At 36.6% G+C, this 20,759-nt stretch overlaps 1 protein-coding gene across 28 annotated transcripts in view; it reads left to right on the plus strand.

Annotated features, from left to right (window-relative positions):
- Nrxn1 (neurexin 1) overlaps positions 1 to 20,759 on the plus strand; it is a 1,084,885-nt gene that overhangs the window by 470,759 nt on the left and 593,367 nt on the right. For 22 of the 28 annotated variants that reach the window (XM_051154322.1, XM_051154409.1, XM_051155231.1 and 19 more), the window contains 3 exons: positions 7,091 to 7,474; positions 13,213 to 13,416; positions 15,891 to 15,917. In XM_051154322.1, coding sequence (XP_051010279.1) covers positions 7,091 to 7,474; positions 13,213 to 13,416; positions 15,891 to 15,917 — 615 coding nt within the window. The remainder of the gene's footprint in view (positions 1 to 7,090; positions 7,475 to 13,212; positions 13,417 to 15,890; positions 15,918 to 20,759) is intronic. The other 6 variants (XM_051154558.1, XM_051155824.1, XM_051155146.1 and 3 more) reach the window with 1 other exon arrangement.

Here is a 20,759-nt window from a genome sequence, read left to right on the forward strand (position 1 = left end):
CTGACCAGCTTGATGCACACATTGAGATCATTTTTAGTAAATTACATTAATATCCTGAATCTTATAGTTGTGCTCATAAACCACTATCCATCAGTGGGAATAAAAAATTATGTGATCAGTCATTTATCAATTATTTAGTCGAATAGGATCAATTTGCCATTTAACTTTATAACAAATTTCATGAAACTGATGTTTATATTTACTTACTACAGTAGGTTTAAAGACACAAAATCATTTATATTTTCTCTATACATTTTTGCTTTGTAAATAAATCTTTGACCATTGCAATTGTGTACATATTTATACATTTGCTGTTGCACTATAAACATAATGCTCAGCCTACTTGATTAATTTAATTTTCATCAGGTCTTTTTGATTCAAGAATGTCTGAACAATAGCATGTGTTTTCTGGGAGTTAAATGGCCTACAGTTGGAAGGGAAGCTTCGCAGCACAGCTTCCTAGAACCACAGGCCTTCATGACTTCATTTATATTCACAAGTCTAAACACAGGAGCCAACATTGGCAGTAACCATCTGACTGCTGCTCCAGGCACCTGAGTGTGTCTTCTCACTGTGAAGATGGAGGATGCACATCTGAGATCTGCATCTGAGATGAAGGTGTCAAGCCACCCTAGGCCAATATAAATATACATTTTCTTATCTAACAAACATTCCTTATTTGGCTCTTTTTGGGATACTATTGAGATGGAACGTGATGGTGAAGGAAGTGTGTGGCAACTTACGATTGACGTAGAGTTGGGCTGCTTGAACACTCTCAGCCCTGCGTGGACGTATATAATAGAGCATGCTGTATGTTATGAATATGCTAGCAAACAAATAAAAGGATTCATTCTTACCAAGCTTATTCAGATGTGAATCCACTTAGAGTGAGCATGCCCAGTGTCAGAAAGCTGTCAACACCAGTCAAGTAACACTCCACAGCAACTGAATGCTGCTTTGCAGCAATTGCTCAGGTTTTGTGCAGCACCCGCAGGGAGAGTTACTGAAGTTTGTCAAGAAATTCCCTATCTCCTAAGCTGAGATCTGACATAGCTACTTCATTTTATTTTCAGTTTGAGAGGTACGAGCAGGCTAGTTCTGTTCTCCAGTGTTTCAACTGCCATTCTCCCCTGTCCTTTATGTGCCCCATCTCCTCTTTCTCTCCCTTTACTAGGTATTAGGCTTTCAAACATTTGTTCTAAATTTTTTCATATACATGTCTCATTCCTTAAGTCCACAGATCCCAGGTAAATTCAAGTAAATTTTGAAAAGACAGTTAAAATGATTTAACATTTTTTCCAACATTTATTTTAGTTATTCATCTATATCCTTTATGCGGTGACATTAAAAGCTTCAAAAAAACATAAACATAAAACTGCCCTCACCAGCCATGTGCCTCCCCCAAATACCTGTGAATAATAACTTAGGGTTTTGTCACTTATTACTAAGTTTGAGATTATTGCTAGAGTAGATTTGGAAAATGTATAATTTTTTAAAATCCAAGTCCTTTGTTATTGAATTACAGAAAGATAGGATTAACATTAACTTCAAGTTATATGATGCAGTAATTCTGTCAATTATTCAAAATGAACCTTTAGTGATAATCTTGTCAATCCTTGTAGTTTTCATAAAGCCTATGGGGAGGCTTATGGATCAAACTATTTGGCTAAATTTGCCAGCTAGTTACCTGAAGATCTGGACTTTGAATATCAGCTTTCTCCTGCCAGACAAAAGCATTTTCTGCCATGGAATATTATTTACTAACCCTTGCTTCTAGCAATTTAAACTTTCATAGTAATTTAAAACTTGAGACTACATTAGCGTATTTAAAATCTCACCTCCTTTTTCCTTTCTCCTTTCATCCTATAGGCTAATTATGGAAATACAATAGCTAAGAAAAATATAAATAGGAGAAAAAGCAAGTATAAAATTATGAAAACCATACAAAATCACAAAGTTGATGATTGCTTTTATAACAAAGAGCTGCTTTCAGCAGATTTTTTTATTTATGTACAAGTTACATGAAAAATGAATTTTCCCTTAAGCTTTGGGATATTCTTATGTAAATATTACTTTATGGACTAGCTGACTTTTAATCCCTTCTCCTATACTATTAGAACATCAGGCTTAAATGCCAATGTCATGAATATGTTTTGCACATTACACTCCTGTAATAAACACATATCCCAGTAATAAGCTGCAGTTGTGATCTGTCAAGCACTGAGTGCTTTGGGTTCTTATGTACTGAGTCATGAAGCTCTTGTCAAAATAAGTTCTTATATGTGGCCGCCTTCCACAAGTTTCAATTACTGGCATATGATAGTATTTCTGTAAACTATTGATTTGATGTACTAGAAACCTCTAGTGCAATTATTGTGGAAGAATACCATGGACTGCATAACACTCAAGAACTTTTCTATTTCAATTTTCGTGTGCTCATATGATGGATTTGCTGAAATGGCTTAAACTAATTTGAATTCTGTGATGATTCTGTTGTTTAGCCCCTTGATTCATACCCAAGGTAAAGTCATTAAGGGGTTTCACTACTGAGAAAACATATATGTCTACTTCAGTGGCCTTCACACATGTGTAAATTGAAATGCAAATGTCTATTTGAGCTTTTGCCCCAGCAATGGAATCTGTTTTTAATTTACAACTTTAATTTCAATTTCACAATTTTAATTCTTCAAAAAATTTTCAAAATACACAAATAATTCTTTTCAGCTCAACATCTATGCTTTCTGTTTCCTACTATGTCTTTCAGAGATACTCCTAAGATACGAGGCCATATAGAACGGCCTTTCATAGAATAGACTGGTTTTGGTTTTTAGTCATACACCATTTTGATTGTAGAATGCTCAGTGAATATCCAATGCACATATTTGCCCATTATCTCTTTTCTGCTTTAAACCTGGACCAATTAACATTCTCACACATTGGATTATCTTTTAATAGAAATAGAATTGTTCCCCTTCTATTTTTCTCTCATATTCATTGTGTGTCTATTCCCTGGGAACTCAAAAATCAATATTCAAAGGAAAAGAAAAATGTGGAGAAGATACTCAATGACAGTCTCACAAGCAGGTTTTTCTGAACTGTGTTTCCAACTCATTTCATTCTAAAATTCATTTGATGATCCAGCATTTGTTTCAGCAAATAAATATAATACAACAAATACCAGGGTAATGAGATGCAATAGAATTCAACATTTTTGTTAATGTTTTGTTTCAGTGTGTGTGTGTGTGTGTGCGTGCGCGCATGCACTTGAGCGAGATGTGTGTGTATGGTGTGTTGTGTGTGTGTGTGCCTATATGTGTGATGTGTGTATATGTGTGTGTGCATGTGGTATGTGCACTGGGTGTAAGAGTTCACTATAGGTGTGAGACTAAACCATGATTTTATTTATAAACTGTTATCAGCAAAAACCTACTTTATGCATTGGAGGCCTTGAAGTCCACTGTTGGTAGAGCTACTGGCTCTTTAGGGCTACAGAAGGAGGAAGAATGGGAATGTGGCCACTGGAGGTGGGTTGCCATTGTCCATGGCTGTCCTAACACCCATGCATGTATGGGTGACACTACCTGAACTTCGGGAGTTATAAATGTGAGAGTAAAATAAGGAGGACATGAAATTAGTATAGAGACAAAGTAGGAGGCACCAGAGAAGTAGGAGTGTGGTGGTGTGTGGATATTATCAAAATGCATTATGCAATTTACAATATTTTTTAATTCTTTTTGGGGGGTTGTTTGTTTGTTTGTTTGTTTTAGATAGTGTTTCTCTGTGTAGCTCTGGCTATCCTAGATCTCACTCTATAAAACAGGCTGGTCTCAAACACAAAGATCTGCTTGCCTGCCCCCTGCATGCTGGGATTATCGGTGTGTGACTCCACTGCCCGGCTAAGTTTGCAGTGTTTTCTAAAAATAAGTACAAATACTACAACTTCACTACTACAAAAGGTTTTTTAAAAAAATATTTGGACTACTTTCCTTAACACTTTGTTCAAAGCAGGCACTCAAATGCCATAAAGAGCATGTGACTGAGAGACTGAGGTTCTGCATTTTCACTGTTAGGTTAAGCACCTGTGATTGCCTTATGTACCTTGCACATGCTTTGTCTCTCATAGTGCAGACATGGGAGGCCAGTGAGAGGGCTGAGAAGTTAAGAGCATTTGGTGTGAAAGCATGAAGACCTAGCACTAATATAACAAGATGGGGGTGGTCTCTTGTACTCCTTTGACCCCAGGAGTGGATGGGGGTGGGGTGGGGCAGGACAACTCTTGAGGCTGGCTAGCTATCAGCCTAACTGAAAACAACAAGCTCCTGCCTCACTGAGAAACTATGATGCAAAGGAATAAAGTGGAACATTAGAGAGGAGTACACAAATGTTCTACTTTGGCCTCCACATACATGCACAGCATACACAACATACATATATACATAAGACATAAATAACATTCTTGGTCTCTGTCTATTTCTCTGTCTCTCTCTCTCTATCTCTATCTTTTTCACACATACACACAAACAGCCCCACTCTAGGCCCAATGAGTGTTCTTGATGTAATATAGAGGAATCAACTCCTGTGCTTCAGAAATGGCCAAAATTTCTCCTTATTTGAGAACTGTAACAGGCTGATTAAAATAAACTTAGTTTTTCCCATTAAAAAATAGGAATTTGGGCAACAGGCGTTTTATATATCCCCATTCTCATCATAGGGTCTCATTGTTTACTAAGTTCTATTTCTCAAATAGATTCCTCTCAATTACATACCTATATTTTTTATCAAATCCTCTTTCTATAAAGACTTCTTGAAGTTGTCCATTGCTTTCCACATCTTCCATTTTTTGTCTTGTCATCAAGATGTACTTTCTTCAGCTTATAACTCACATTAACTGTTTCACAGAATAGGGCCCATGTATGCATTTGTTAGGTATATTTTTTTAATGAATGTAGTGACGTTTATATTAGATGTTAGCTTAGTCACCTCAACATTATGCATCTCCTTTTCCAAAATCACTTTTATTATATTTTTAAAATAATATTATATAGATCTGAGATGGTTCTAAGTGAGAATTTTCTTCTAAACGTTGCCACAAATGAGAAGAATATAAAGTAGTGCCTTGTCTAGGTTCTCCTTTTAAATAGCCTCCATCAAAAATCCCCTCCATTCCCTTTCCTGGCAAGACCAAAATAGCAATGTCGGTGTGTTTCCCTTGGGAGCTTTCCCACTACTTTCTGTGAAAGTCTAGAGAGACAAATGTCCTCCTAATGAATTGGACACCATGGCAGTCTCTGTCAGTGGCTCCCATACCCTTCTCCTTCAAAAAGACAAGTCCCTTTATGAAGCTCAGCTTGAGATGGGCCCTGTTGCCAGGATTTAAAATACTCCTGGGCACAGAGTGGGGACCAGCAGCCTAGCATTCATAGTTAAGTGCATATGTTCTCTTGGGGAAAGCCCTGGGCCTGGGTTTCTGCATGCTCTAGAGAACTGCACTGGAGTTAGCTATTGTCCGACCCTCTTGTCCCTGTCTCTGCTCTTTCTGTGTCCCTGTCTCTGCTCTGCCTATGTCTCCCCCTCCTGTGTGTGTGTGTGTGTGTGTGTGTGTGTGTGTGTCTGTCTGTCTGTCTTTCTGTCTCTCTCCCACTTCAGTCCTTCTGTCTCCTCCTCTCTCTTTTTCATTTCATTGTAATTTAAACCCAAAATATAAACTTAGTAGTAATATGATAATGGGTCCTTGTGGTGTCCTACGAATATAATTTGCATCATAAAGATAAAAGCCTTTCTGGTGATAGATTACTGGTAGGAATTGTTATGATCTGACTGTACACATTTAAGTTTTTTTTATCATAAATGTATCTTTAGTCATTTTAATGGATAAAAGCCTTTCTGGTGATAGATTACTGGTAGGAATTTTTATGATCTGACTGTACACATTTAAGTTTTTTTTTTTTATCATAAATGTATCTTTAGTCATTTTAATGGATTTCACACTTTCTGTAACTCTCAAATATTTCCATGTGAATGAGTAACTGTTCATTTAATACTCCAGGCTTGGATTCCTGTATAATTGTAAATCAATAGATTTTTTTTTTCAGCTTGAAGTGTGAAAAAGGAAACTATTGATTTTGATAAGTGATTTGGTTTAAAGAGAAACAAATTATTTTTCTTGAATCATTCACAAAAATGTATTACTGAACATTTCTGTGGTGTTTGTTATAATGTAGACCCTGATGTGTCTTGTTAAAACACACAGGTCAGACTTCTATTATGTGATATATCCACAAAGAAGCCCAAACCATAGAAATGAATCCATAGATACATGTACTATACGAAGTTTCACTTTGACTTTGAAAATCTTTCAAATAATTACATCCAAACAAAATAATCAAATCAGTTAAAGACAAGAACAAATCATCTTTCCTTGGTTCACAAATTCATATACACACACACACACACACACACACACACACACACACACACACACACACACACATTTTTAAGATAAGATCTCATTCTTTAGTCTTGATTGATCTGGAACTTACTGTAAAGATAAGGGTGGCTTCAAACTCAACAAATCCTGAAAGCACACAGAGCCAGATTTAATTCTAGAAAATGCCCATTTCATTATTATATGATTGTTTAAATTTGAGCTGTTTAAAGTTGGCACCCACTATTTGTTGTGTATATACTTTGGTTTTCATGAAATTATATAGGACCACATTAATTGTCAGTTGTTTTATTCTAAAGTTACATAATCCCATAAATGATTTGATTATGCTTGGAGGTATCAAACTTTGAAATAAAAACAAATAAGAAATGGCTGTACATATATGTACATAACAACAATTAATTTCAAAAGAAAAAACCAAGATTTTGAAACAGGGCAAGTAAAGGTATATGGATGAGTTTTGAGAGAAGGAAGAGAAAGGGGGAAATGATGTACTTATGTTTTAATTTAAAACAATAAAAGAAATTATTAAAATAGAAATGCCTGGCCTTGAGGAGCTTACATTTTACCATATAAAAGGGAGAAGTGGATAGCCAGGTCAATTGTGTGCACAAACAACTTCATGTGCTCTTGTCTTTGTAACAGGTACCATTTCTGTCAACACACTGCGCACTCCCTACACCGCTCCTGGTGAGAGTGAGATCCTGGACTTAGACGATGAGTTGTATCTGGGTGGCTTGCCAGAAAACAAGGCTGGCCTTGTCTTCCCCACCGAGGTGTGGACTGCTCTGCTCAACTACGGCTATGTGGGCTGCATCCGGGATCTGTTCATTGATGGCCAGAGCAAAGACATCCGGCAGATGGCGGAAATTCAGAGCACTGCTGGAGTGAAGCCATCCTGCTCACGGGAGACAGCAAAACCGTGCCTTAGCAATCCTTGCAAAAACAATGGCATGTGCAGGGATGGCTGGAACAGATATGTCTGCGATTGCTCTGGAACAGGCTATCTCGGCAGGTCCTGTGAGAGAGGTAAGATTTCTAAATTCTATCAACTAGTCTCCTGAAAAAGGATTTACTAAATATCTACCACAAGCCTAAGCTGAAACGTAACAATTTCTAGTGAAGTAACACAAAGCACGAGCCCCCAGACAAGTAACTGAGGAGCCTTGCTCTGAAAGCTCATTTGAGATGTCTAGTCAGCAGCTGATGCCTCTTTTGCCCAGTGTTCAACTGACTACGGGATACTTACATGTTTCTGTTTAAGACTTAGCTGATTCTATGCAGTCTCTGAATAGACACACCTCCGAAGAAAATAGCAAGCTGCCTGTTTTTCTCTTCCTCTCCCTCTGTAAGGAGAGGAATGAGTGTTGAAAAAAGAATGAGGGTGATGTCGATGTCTGGTCTAAAGACCGGGCTCACAGAAAAAAAATACCAGAACAAACGGTTGCAAGCATGTCCTTCCATCGACCCAGGGCTGTAGATGAATGGGTTAGTCACTGTGCTCATTGTCACTTATTTTCTACAGTGAAACTAAAAATCAATATGAAAAAAATATCGATGAGTTGCTCCACTGTCCTCTCACAGTGCAAATAGCATTTCTCCCCGAGGTACTCAACCAAATAGCAGGCACTTCTCATGACTCATGCGCAGTTACTTGTTTTTTTTTTTTTTTTTTCCTGCAACCCTAAAATAGTTCTAAATTAATTCGACCTAAAAGTTCAGAAGGAAAAGATGAGCATTTATAAAACTCAAAATTAAAATGTGACTTTGAGATTTTTTTTAATCTTAAAGTAATACTTGGTTGTCACCTTAATTGTCGACACTAATAAATATTAACAAAATATAATTGTATATTAAGCTATGTATCAAAATGATATCACCATTCTATATGATAGAATTAGGCAGGTCAATAGATCACTTCTCATCATGTGGACACAGCCATTCCCCTTATGGTATTACCTGACTATTGTAACTCCCATGAATTGACATTAGAGCCTACCTATTCCCACAAACTTTAGCGTGTATGAATATACTCTTTATAAATTCTTCTTTGCTGTTTCCTTCCGAATTAGTTTGTTTATTTGGAACTAATTAGTCAGTTTATTTATTGGAAAACTGCCAAGAGAGAGGAATGAATGACATAGCTCACAAAGTCAAATACAGTTAGGCACAATACAAGATTAGTAGATGCATATGAATTAAATCTTTGGTTTTCTTTAATCACTCAGAAAGATGTCGGCTATCCTGATGCCTCATGGTTACATGAAGCTAGAGAAAGTGTGCAATTCCACTGTCTTATGCATTACAAAATCCTCCAGTTAAATATGCATGGTGTACCACCCTGTGGCAGTGTTCTGCTACTGCATATGGCAAAATGAAAATAGAAACGATAGCACTTTCCGAGTCAGAGGGAAAGGGAATATTTGTATACTGCAGCAATCAGAGGTAGAGGTGGACGGCACATACAGAGTGAAATAAAAATTTAATAGCAAAGATTGTCACTGGGATTTAGCATACATTTTAAACTCGTGCTTAGCTGGAAATTTCTATGGATCTCTTTGTCTCTATGTTGTTTTTTGAGGATAAAATAATGATAATGTGTCATTCTTGTTCTGGACCACAACAACATAGTGTGAGAAGTATTTTCTCTTATGGATTGAGGTCTACCCACACGACTTTGCCTCTGTTGGGGGCACGGGTGATATAAAACGGTTGCTAGGCTCTATACCACAGAATATGGCTCCTCTGCAGTTCTCAGCTGTGCCTTAGTTCCACCAACACAAGATCGTGCCTAGATCTCTGAATTTCAGAGTCCAGAGGAGCTGTTCAAATGTGTCTCCTCTCAAGAAACACTTATACCTCATTAGATTGTTGATCATGAAAGTTGACTGACGATTCTTGAATGAAAAATGATGAAATCTCGGTTGAACATTCAACATAAATTGTTTGAGCATGATTCAGTCTATGCACACTGCACCACAGAGAATGACTCTGCAGCTATGCTCAGTCCCACATTATTCAAGCAAAAAACACACTAAAAATATCTATGACTTGAACATGAAGATAAAATTTTATTCTATACATACGACTCTTTAAGAAAAGCTAATACAGAAATGATTTTCTGCATAGATATTAAATGCTGCATTTTCTTTCTGTGTCATTTTTAATGCAATGAGTTTTGAAGGTTAGATCGCTTAAAAATTATTCTCAGAGATAATGTGAAATAAGAGCACTGGTGTAATCAGAGGTCTACCCCATACTTGTTTGTTAAAACTCTAACAGATGGAGGGGCAGATGTCAGAGCAATATAATTTGGCTCTCTGTCTGATTTTAATCGTTGATCACAATATGTGACTGCCTTTCTGAAAAACTAAGCACAGGTGTACACTTTAGGTTGCAACGAGGAATAACGCAGAAAAGCAAGTTTATCAAACCTAATGATATGGGAGAAGGAGACAGAAAAGACAGGCTTGAAACTGTTTTTATTCCCCACTGGGAAGCAATGTCTTGGAATTATCCTTCTAAAGGACTCTTTTTTGATGATCTAAATGATAAAATAATTTTTGCAAATGTTAAAAGATTCTGCCAAACAGCATAACCTTCAAATGTCAGAATGTTGTCTAACATTTATTTGGCAGCTCTACACTTCAACCTTGTGCATTTTCCATTTCTTGCCTAATTAAACATCAACCCTAATTATGAGGACTCATTTAGACTTTCAGTTGTCATTTATCAACAAGTTACGTTCACATTGAGAATTGTTTGACGCGGCACACGGGGGCACTCGAGTTTTATTACTTTACTATTATGCCTTTCCTGAAGCTTTTCGGAGGATAGTGAAGGCTAATGAGATGGGTTTTTCTTACTCTGGATTGTATTTCATAATGTATTTATAACTAATTGTTAATTATGTATTTTTATAAAGATGCATTCTCAACTTAGTTTTCAAATTGAACAATTATTAAAGAAAAATCAATTTATTTAAAATATGATTATTATGTAATAGAGTAATGTGTAATTAAGTAGAATAAATCTAATAATAGTTTAGTCCTTTTATCTGTATGATAGCAAAGTAACAAAGCAATCTATACTGGATTTATTATTTTTATTGAGTTATTTGTTGCTTTGCCTGATTGACCAAAGATTATAAAAGGAAAAAATAGGTATCAAATTTCACTTAAAGTTATACCAAAACCCTTTAGAGCTCACTACTGCTTTATGGTCATGTTTTAATTGTTTCTTAGGCAATTACTACCTGGTAATCTACATTGACTTATGTCTTTTACATGCAGAAGCTTCTTATTTAATTTTAAAACTTGATTATATAAAATAAGGTAATATAAGATCATATTTTATGTTCTTAGCAATTAGCTTTATGACTAAAAGCAGGATATTTGGATAAACAAAACCATTTTCTAGTTTAACCTTCAAATTAAACTTGAATTTTTTTGTCAGACATTACCAAACTCGATGGTTCTGGTAGTAGACATAATAAATGCTGTATTTCTCTGGGAAGTGCTTATACAAGCTTTGCATTCACATGCAGGGAAGATCTTTCCTGTGCTTTCTGTGTAGATTGCAGTTGCTAATTCAAGATGCATTTATGATGCCTCAGCTGTGTATTGCTCAGTTGCTCACTGGAGCCACTGCTTCCTCAGGACACGTTCAGAAGGGCAGTTGCAGGTGACAGCACCCAAACAAACAAGACATTACTATTGAAAACAAGAACGATGAAGATCCCATATGGAATAAGCTGAGGAGGGTGCCATGGTTTTCCAGAACATTTCACCCAAATCTAGACTTCCGAGAGAACTGAACAGTAATACATGTAGGTTGAGAAATTTCCAGATACAGGCACATGTGAGTGCCAATGACTCAGTAATGGGTGGGCCTGGAATGGGCGAAATGGGCTACCTGGAGAGAAAGATGGTAATGGCTGAGGGCAGAGAGACTCCAGCTGCAATACAAAAACGAGATATGGCCTAACCTGAAGAGTGCTCTAACAGAGAAGCTGTCCCTCTATAAGGATTTACCTGGGCTGTGATGTGCAGAGAGAAATAGGAGGCATACATATACCACATAGGTAACTATTTTAACGATCTAGGAGAGATAAGAACAGAGATTGAAATAATTTAGCTACAAAGGCAACAAAGGACTGCAATTATAACCTGAAGGTCTGTAAATGTGAACATAGACTGCGCATAGCAGAGAAAGTAAGAGAGAAGTGCACGGGGTTGGCCTTGCACAGCAATGGAAACATCACTTCCTGGCATGGATGGGTTGGAGGAGCACATTGGAGAATGTTCATTTGGGAAAAGATGAATTAAGAGTGAGATGCTAATCTATTTTAACTGGAGATGTCAAATAGGCAATAGATGAAGAAGTCTCCTCTCAAAAGGCCTAGGGAAGAGAGCGCACATGTTGCTGAAGATCCATTAATCCAAGGCTGGACGGAAAAAACAAGTATGGAGGAGGAAGACCTGGAAGAAACATGCAATACTTAGAGATTCAAGTGACACAGTCAAGTACCTGACTGCCCTGACTTTCTGAAAGATAAACTTCAAAAGCAGCACTGGAATATAAGTTTAGTAATGAGTACAATTACAGGCGTAAAGCCAATGGCTATGCTGTCAAAAATCCAAGATGATGAGATTTTTCTCAGTTTGTTTTCATTCCAGGTAGTTTTCTCTTTTATAAAATGACATTTTGAATTACCAGAAGCAACAAGAAAGCAACATGACTCATACGTGTTTCCCAGTGTCCCACCACCGTATGATATTTAACACTGAGGGGTGCTATTTTTAAGCAGTCTGTCATCAGCAGTTTTGCTACTAATTTCTTCATATGTTTAATATAGGGCTGTGATTTCCATCCACCTTAGTTTAGAAACATATCCACAGAAATCCCTAGCCCTAAGCCACCCCTACCCCATGTATAGATTTAGAGATGCCTTGGTGGCAATTCAATATTTAGGACAACAATTTGTGCTTATAGATGATGTTTTAAGTTCTTTCTTATTTTCAAAAAAACCCCAAAACTTTAAATAAGATTATAATTTGAGGTATCTTAAAAAAATTTCCTCATTAAGTACAGTAAAACAGTAGAATCCTTATTGGTTACTTGATGATATGTTGTTGATTTTTATTTTCTTCTTTGGAATATTAGCTTTGATAGAGAGGGTGATTTTGACATTTCAGTAATATTACCATTTTAGAGTAGTAGGTATGAAAAACTATTGATAGTAGTCTCTGTTCCCATGAATTTTCCAGACAGTCCTGGCCTTAGATATCTTCTAGTAACACTCTGTTGGTTTTTTGTTTTTGTTTTTGTTTTTGTTTTTTGTTTTTCTCATGAAGAATCAATCAGAGCCAAGGCAAGACTTACAGAATGGTCAGGGCTCTCCCTATCCATGCACACATACATAACTGCAGTGTTTCCAACCAGGCTTGCGCTGTAGCTATTCAAAAAAGCATGAGGTATGCTGTTTGTAAGGGAAATGTTCACTAAACATTTATAGCCCCATACGGTCAGTGCTATAGCATACAAAATAAGTAGAGAAGGTTTCTGAGTGTTAGTACATACTTGACAAATGAAGTAGTCTCTGCTAGGAAGTCCCTTGCCATTAGAAAACAAAAAAAGGCATTTCTGAATGAGATGGGCTATTTTACCATTGATATCCTGTCAAGATAACTTTAGGAGACTTCTGTTTCCCAAGTGTGCCTGCAATAGACTAACCAAAACTGAACTGTACACATTTCCTCCCATAGAGGCAACGGTTCTGAGCTATGATGGGAGTATGTTCATGAAAATTCAGCTCCCGGTGGTGATGCACACTGAGGCTGAGGACGTGTCCTTACGGTTCAGATCCCAGCGTGCATATGGTATTCTGATGGCAACAACCTCTCGAGACTCAGCTGACACCCTTCGGCTGGAGCTGGACGCAGGGCGTGTGAAACTCACGGTCAATCTAGGTAACAACACACCTTCAGCCATTAAGCTAACACTTCTCACTTTTTGTTCAGTTTTGCCTGCAAACTTTTATCAACTAGCCTGTTTGCTATGGAAAGCTAAAACAACTGATTAATGGTTTGGTGGGCATCACTTTTTATGTTCAACATAATTTAGTGTTTTGTGATTCCTACCAACAAGGGTTCAGGGAAGCCCTATAAGTGAGATTAAATTTGAAACACTGAGTTCATAATTCAAAAGACTTCAAGATGCCTCAAGCTTGATTTTTTTCTGCTGATGTTCTAATAGGTGTGTGGCACCCTGTCAAAACAAAAGTCTGCATGTGTTTAGATAACACGCGCATGAAATGTCTAATTTATACCTCGATATCTAGGCCAACAGTTTCCCCACTTGCTCCATGGGCTTCTCTTTTGAATAGTCATCCTGTGGTCGTCCATCTCTTCTGTTCTGAAGTGCTGTGTGGGACATTCTGCTGCCACTCAGCAATCCACAACCCTTCAATGCCCAAAGTCTGCGGCCCTCAGCAAACAGCCATGAGAACAGTAAGAGCGCAGGCTCCTTTACAGAAAGATAATGCTTTCCTGATTAAAGAGACCATCAAAATGGTTGCTACAGTAAAACCTCACCAACCTAGATGAATTATAGAGTTCTCAACATTGAATTGTAGATTCCTATAATTTGAGCACTTTATTGTTTTTAAGTTAAACTTTAACCTCAAATTAATATACACTTCAAAATCTTGTGCAGGGATGGGCTTGGAAGTTCATCTCAGTGAATGGAGATGAAGCATTTCCCTTGTCGAGATCCCTGTGGCCTGGAATTTCTGCCATCCAACTCTCCAAAAAGCTTGAAGCTAGTTTCCTACCTGAGCTTGGCATTTCAAAATCATCTTTATTTATAGGTTCATTCCCCAAGAATATCTCTAAAGAAAGTGAAGATTTACTATTCTGCCCAATAAATTTCAATATTATCATTAAATCCAAATAAGTGAAAATAAATGAGGTTTTACTGTACTTCATGGCAATATTAAATAAACACACACACACACACACACACACACACACACACACACACACACACACAAAGTCACGAATCTGGAGGGGAAGAAAAACAAATTTTGAAACCATGTAGATTAATTTTTAGAAAGATAATTAGAACAAAACACCATTTGACATTTGTGACAATTCTCCATGCATTTCCAAATCGTGATGGTGAGAATAATAGCTCATAGAACACAAAAATAGCTCTTGCTAGTTTATTCCATTTAATTACAATCAATTAATATAAACTAAATCAAGTTTGTAAATTAAAACACACACACTACTCCTTTATTGTTCCGTTATAGTCCCCTCTAGTGGCAATGATAGGTTACTACAATAACATGTAATTAAAGGCTTAATTGAACTAAGAAGCTGATACCTCAAAATGAGAACACCTGAAGAGATTCTCACCAGCAAAGCATTCTGTAGAAGGAGTTGTGTATCTGCTGGTCCTTGGCTGTTTGTAACCACTTTTCTGATGCGGTTGACGACACATGACAAACTTAGCTATATGGACACACAATCTAGGTTTATATTTTCCATGTTCCCCAAAGGCCTTAAATAATAAATGGATATCTTTCTCTATAAAATATAAACAGAACATACCATGTTGTTCTTTAAGAATAACCACTGTGTTACCCACACCAGAAATTCTGTTTTTATACCTGCTTTCATGTGAAACAAGCATACAAAAGGAAAAATTAGGAATGCAGTGTTAATGGTGACACTCCGTGCACGAAGGTAACATTGGTAGCTCCTGAGAAAGTCCTGCGTGCACCATGGGATGGCTGCTCTGCAGCCACTCTGGTTTCAAAGGTGCCATGTAGCTTTTCCTTTTCTCTTTCTATGAATACAAGGTGTGTAACACACCAGCATTTGGTTACAAACATTTAGTGCTCCAGAACACTAAAACCAAACAGAAATATACAGAGCAGTCCTAGGATGAGAAAAGAATAATTTGATTTTTTTTCTCCATTTGACTACTGCAGTTGTAAAGAACTCTGTCAGCCTTTGTGGGATATTAGATTTTGGAAGTCCAAGATGTCTGAGCCTAGCTGAGCTTGCACCGCACCCCATTGTGACGGAGCACCTTTTACTTTTGCTGAAAAAATAGCATGTTCTTTCACATATGGGGAGATAGTTGCAACCAGCCTAAGCCAAGCATCTTTGACAGTTAACTACTTGTTATCTCACTTAGATTTGTCACCATGTAGCTCTGTTTGAATTGGCCATAGTTTTAAACCTTCTCTTGTTTCCAATGGCACAATTTCATAACAATAAATCTGGGTTCTAGAAGTATATAACTAATAATGATATGGAGTGGCCAAATTTGCATGTGTCTGTCCCCGGAAGGGTGGACTGTAATTTTATTGGATGTCTGCAGCTATTACCTTGAAGGATAAATATTCATTTTTCATCTATTCTTCCCCATCTAGATTGTATCAGGATTAACTGTAATTCCAGTAAGTGCCTATTCAAAATTTTTAAACTGTTCTTCCTCCATTACAATGTAAGCTAGTCAAGGAAAAGAGAGAGAGTGTAAGAAAATACATTTATAAAACTCATGATCTCACTTTGAAGCATACCAGTCCATCATCTGGGATGTAAAAATTCATTTTATATTTAATCCAGCCAAAGGTTTCTGACTATAGTTCCTACTCTAGTGTGGAAAAGATGTGCACATATTTTTAAACAGAAGGCATATATGTCTCTAGAGGTCATCAGATAATGCACTGATATTTGGTCATATCTTGGAGTTCAGTAGTTTCCTTCATAATTATATAGAAAAACATATTATGGGCCTTATTTCTTTCTGTTTCTATTCCTTAATTCAAATATATAACAGAAATGTTCATCTTCTTTTGAGCATTATTAACAATCCTTGTAAATTCTTAAAAAGATTGATTTAGATACAGTGTGTTCTTCACCATTATATGTTCTTAGAAAGTCACTAATCTGACGACTTCATTCTTGATTATTACGTTTACATGATGAATTTTTACATCCTTATTATATGTCTACAAAAATAACTAAAATCATTCAAATATTTGATATGCATGCCAAATGATGAATCAGAGAGATGTATGGACTGAGTTTTATTTGAATTTTGATGGAGATCTGAAAGGATGCAAGGACTGTGGTTTTATTTTGAGCCCTAGTATTGAGTAATAAGTAAATCAATTCCAATTCTTCATATGAATGCTTAGATTTTTCTTTTCCAGGCTTTGCTGACCACATAAAGAGAGCTCTTCCAATGACCACAAATTCATTAGCTATTTAATAAAATGATTTTAACTAACCTCTAATCTCTCATTGCTGTAGTAAGATTCTGGTCTCTGGCCCTGGAAGAAAGATGCCTCTGCATTGGAGAGGCTCCCAAAATGTTTTGCTGTGTTTCCAAAAGACAACAACTCATTCTCTGAGGGAAAAACTGCAAAAGAAAACTAGTTTCTCACACAAAATGCATATTATTGCATACTCTTGGGTTTGAATACAAACAACTCATATTTGTCCTCATGTGTGGTAATATTTTTAAGCAAAAAAGGTGAGTCTGATAAATCATTGCATAAATATTGAATTATAAACTACAACCAACCATGCCAACCATTTAAAATATCGCAAACTAAATAATTCCAAAAAATTACTAGTTTCTCTGAGCTTTAACACAAATATAACTTCAAGTATGAATCCCCACCATTCTCTGGATGCTTTCCTGAAAAGAAAGCTTATAGGTTTTCTAGGTCTGATGCCTGGGTGCCAACAAGTGCAGACAGAGGCAAGGCAAAGTGGAGGCCCACAAAGTACTCTCCTCAAAGGCAGACCTGAGCCTTAATGCAATGATACACTCTACTGAGTCCTACTGAGCTGTAGAAAAATCATGTGGGGAAAATATTCTTTTCTAGAGCTCCATTTTATATATTCCTATTATTTTATTTGTATTAAGCACAGAAATAAAGCATCAATTTTTAACTTTATAAAATGAAAATTGTAAAAAAAAAAAAATGAAAATTGTGCACTCTGCCAATTAATGGAATTCACCAAATCAAATGTGATTCTCTATTTTTTTTAGCTTCAATTATTTATAACATATATTGAATATGTATTAGTCTTCCTAGATCCAAGTCTTCATTGTCTAATACAAGGCTCTGGTACTATGGACACTTTTTCTCCATACTTTGGATGTTTCATAAAGTAACTTTGAAAACAAAGATTTTCACTGGTTAGTGGCTTTTTTCCTTTGGAGTAGTGTAGGTTACACTTGAATACTTGAATTAAATGAGTGGATCGCAAGCTTTCAGTGCACACTTCGACAGGACTGAAAATGCCTTAGCTTGACTGTAGTCAATGGAAGACACACTCAAGAACCAGGTAATGTTCCCACTTTCTTTTCCCTTTGTTTTATTTTGGAAAGCAATGGGTAGATGCAGTGAGTTTCATAAAAGTCAAGTTTGAGCATAGGTAGAAATTTCTATATTTAAAAACATTCACCTGTCTCTCCCGACATGCACTTTTAATTAGAAATAGTTTTATCTCAGTCTAACTTCAAAGAACAATTTATTGTATAGATCTTTTGTGAGTCCTAAGCTTATCTGACACTATGAAAATTAATACACATTTACTAAGTCATATTTTCAGTCTTGAAATATTAGTATGAAACCCTTCAATTGATACATTTTATGAAAAATATCACAGGCACTTAATATACTGTAACAACCAAAGTTTTCCACACATTGATGACTTACAGTTTACACTGTTCAGATTAAATAGAAGCCATCTAAGGTGCATTTCTGTCCATTTACTTAGAATTCCTCTGGCATCTGTATAGTATTCCCCTTACACCCTCCTTTCCAGAGTTTATAATTTCTGCCTTTGATCAGAAGGAAAAAATATGTCAGCATCACATTTTCCAATCTGACACTGAAACTTGGTGAGTAGAGAAGAGGAGCTGTGGGTTTTCAGCTCTTCCCAGCAAGAGACCCCTGGTATGTTACTTTACCCTCCCACCTTACAAGTCTCCGTTCCTCCCTAGAGCCTTGTGTAACAGACACACCAGATTTTCTCTGGGAGAGGACAGAATTAAATTCCAAGGACTGCCTTGGTCACATCCCTTGTGACCATCATTTTAATGTTTTGAACGTTTAGATGGTAAAAGAAGTGTCACTGCCATACCTTTGCTGATATCAGCATGGAAATATGTTTGCTATCTACAACTTAGAATTAGAATATGGTCAGTCTATGGGCTGAAAGTCAAACATGAGCATCTATCTATTGATCTCCACTGTCCTCTGCTGCAGATAAAGGGGCAGGAAGATCATCCTTTCTTTAGTTCCTACATTGAGAAAAACATACATCGTGTGTCAGTCACTTTTCTGTTGTGATGAGCACCATGACCATGAGCAACTTGTAGAGAGTAGAACTTATTTGGGCTTGCAGCTCCTCAGGAATGAGTCCATGTGATAGGGAAACATGAGAGCAAGCCACAAATATGGCAAAAGAAACAGGACTCTGACAAGAGAGCTCGCATCTTCACACACAGAGTGAACTGAATTGGCAGGAGGCTTTAAGCTCGCCAAACTAGTCCCCAGTGACATACTTTCTCCACCAAGACCACAGCTCCCATAATTGCTCAAACTGACACCAAATGGGAACCAAGTGTTCAAATGCCTGAGGGGGAGGAGGGGCACTTCCAATTCACACGTGCAGTTCTATCATTGCAAGTCCAGAAGCAGTTCTAGTGTTCTTTTCAATAGTTTTTGTTTTTCCATACTATCGACATAATTACAGATATTCTTCTTATCTACAGGAAGATGTGAATCACTAGAGCAATGGAGTGTGTGTGTGTGTGTGTGTGTGTATGAGGAGGTGAGGAGGAAGGGAGGGGAAATGGACAGGGACAGAGACAGAGACAGAGTCAGTGCAGACCTTTGCAAAAGCTACATGTTACTGCTAGGTCTCTTTCTGTTTTTTCCACCTCATTTTAAAAAAATCTTTACCTTTTTTATTTTTCACATATACATTTATATTATTACACATATATACAATAAACTAGACACAGCAAGAAGAACCATGAAGCAATCATGAATTATATAAATGTTACATTTATAGTGTTTTGGCTATTTGTATTTGGCAACATTGGAGAAAACATCTTTCTTATCTTGGTGAGTCTAAAATTCTGAATGTAAGTAAATACATATCATATCTCATCTCTATCAGCTTGAAACATCTATCTAGACCTAAAAACATCTTAATACCTAAACAACCAAACTTAATTTTAAAACTAAGCTATCCGGTCTTCAACCCCATCAGAGACTTGAGAAGGAATAAAAATTAATTACCTGAGTAAACAGGAAGTGCAGATTAGCAGCTTCCAAAATGACAGAGACAGTTTGCTGCCTGAACAGTCACCATAACTATAAGATTGGAGCATCATTTTCAGCCTTCAGGCCTACTATATCTGACAGACATATTTGTAAGGCAGGTACTATTGAGGGTTTGCTTACTGTGTCTTGGCAGAATTTGGCCGTCAACTCTGCCTGCATCCAAGGTAGCTCATTTTTAGGTAGAATCCTGTCTGTGGCAAAAACAAGGGCATTTCACCCAGTGTCTAGTTTGCCAACTTTGAAGTCATCTCAATAAGGAGGTTCTTTTATGCTTATCATCTTCTTTTGGGTAGGCTGGGTGTTGCCGGAAGCTAACCTGTCTTATTGTCAGAGAATCTTTAAAATAATAAAAATATCCTTAAATGCCATACTCTGTAGTTTCTGAGGTTCTTGAAGACTTTATATAATTATTTTACCTTATGTATCTATAGAATCACACCTATCTATTAAACCTAGAATATATATTCTTTTGATAAAAATAGACTAGTAATAGTCCATTAACAATTAACTTGTATTACTTAATTATCCGAAACATCCCGCAATAGCACATTCAAAGTATTGGAAGTAAACCTTGTATTATAATTGAGTTGTATGGGTATATTACCTCATATTAGAGTAGAAATATATATGATGTTTGTGAATAATCATCTTAAATTTGAATTTTATACTAGTGTATCGAAGTTAAACATATTTTGCGTCAATATACAAATTTCTATACTAATAAATTAAAAATAACCTTGTGAGTAACAATTAAAGCCTTAAGTTGAGAGTAGATTCAATAATCTACTTTTGTCCTATCATCCCAAAATGTTTCTATATTCCTCCATCTTTCTTTTCAACATCTATCTCCAAACCTAAGAAAGAAAGATAAAGGAAAAAAGGGACTTCCTTGAGTCCAACCTCGTTTTCTCTCTGAATAAGTCC

The sequence above is a fragment of the Acomys russatus genome, chromosome 1 (genome assembly GCF_903995435.1).
Source record: "Acomys russatus chromosome 1, mAcoRus1.1, whole genome shotgun sequence".
In the NCBI taxonomy this organism is placed as follows: Eukaryota; Metazoa; Chordata; class Mammalia; order Rodentia; family Muridae; genus Acomys; species Acomys russatus.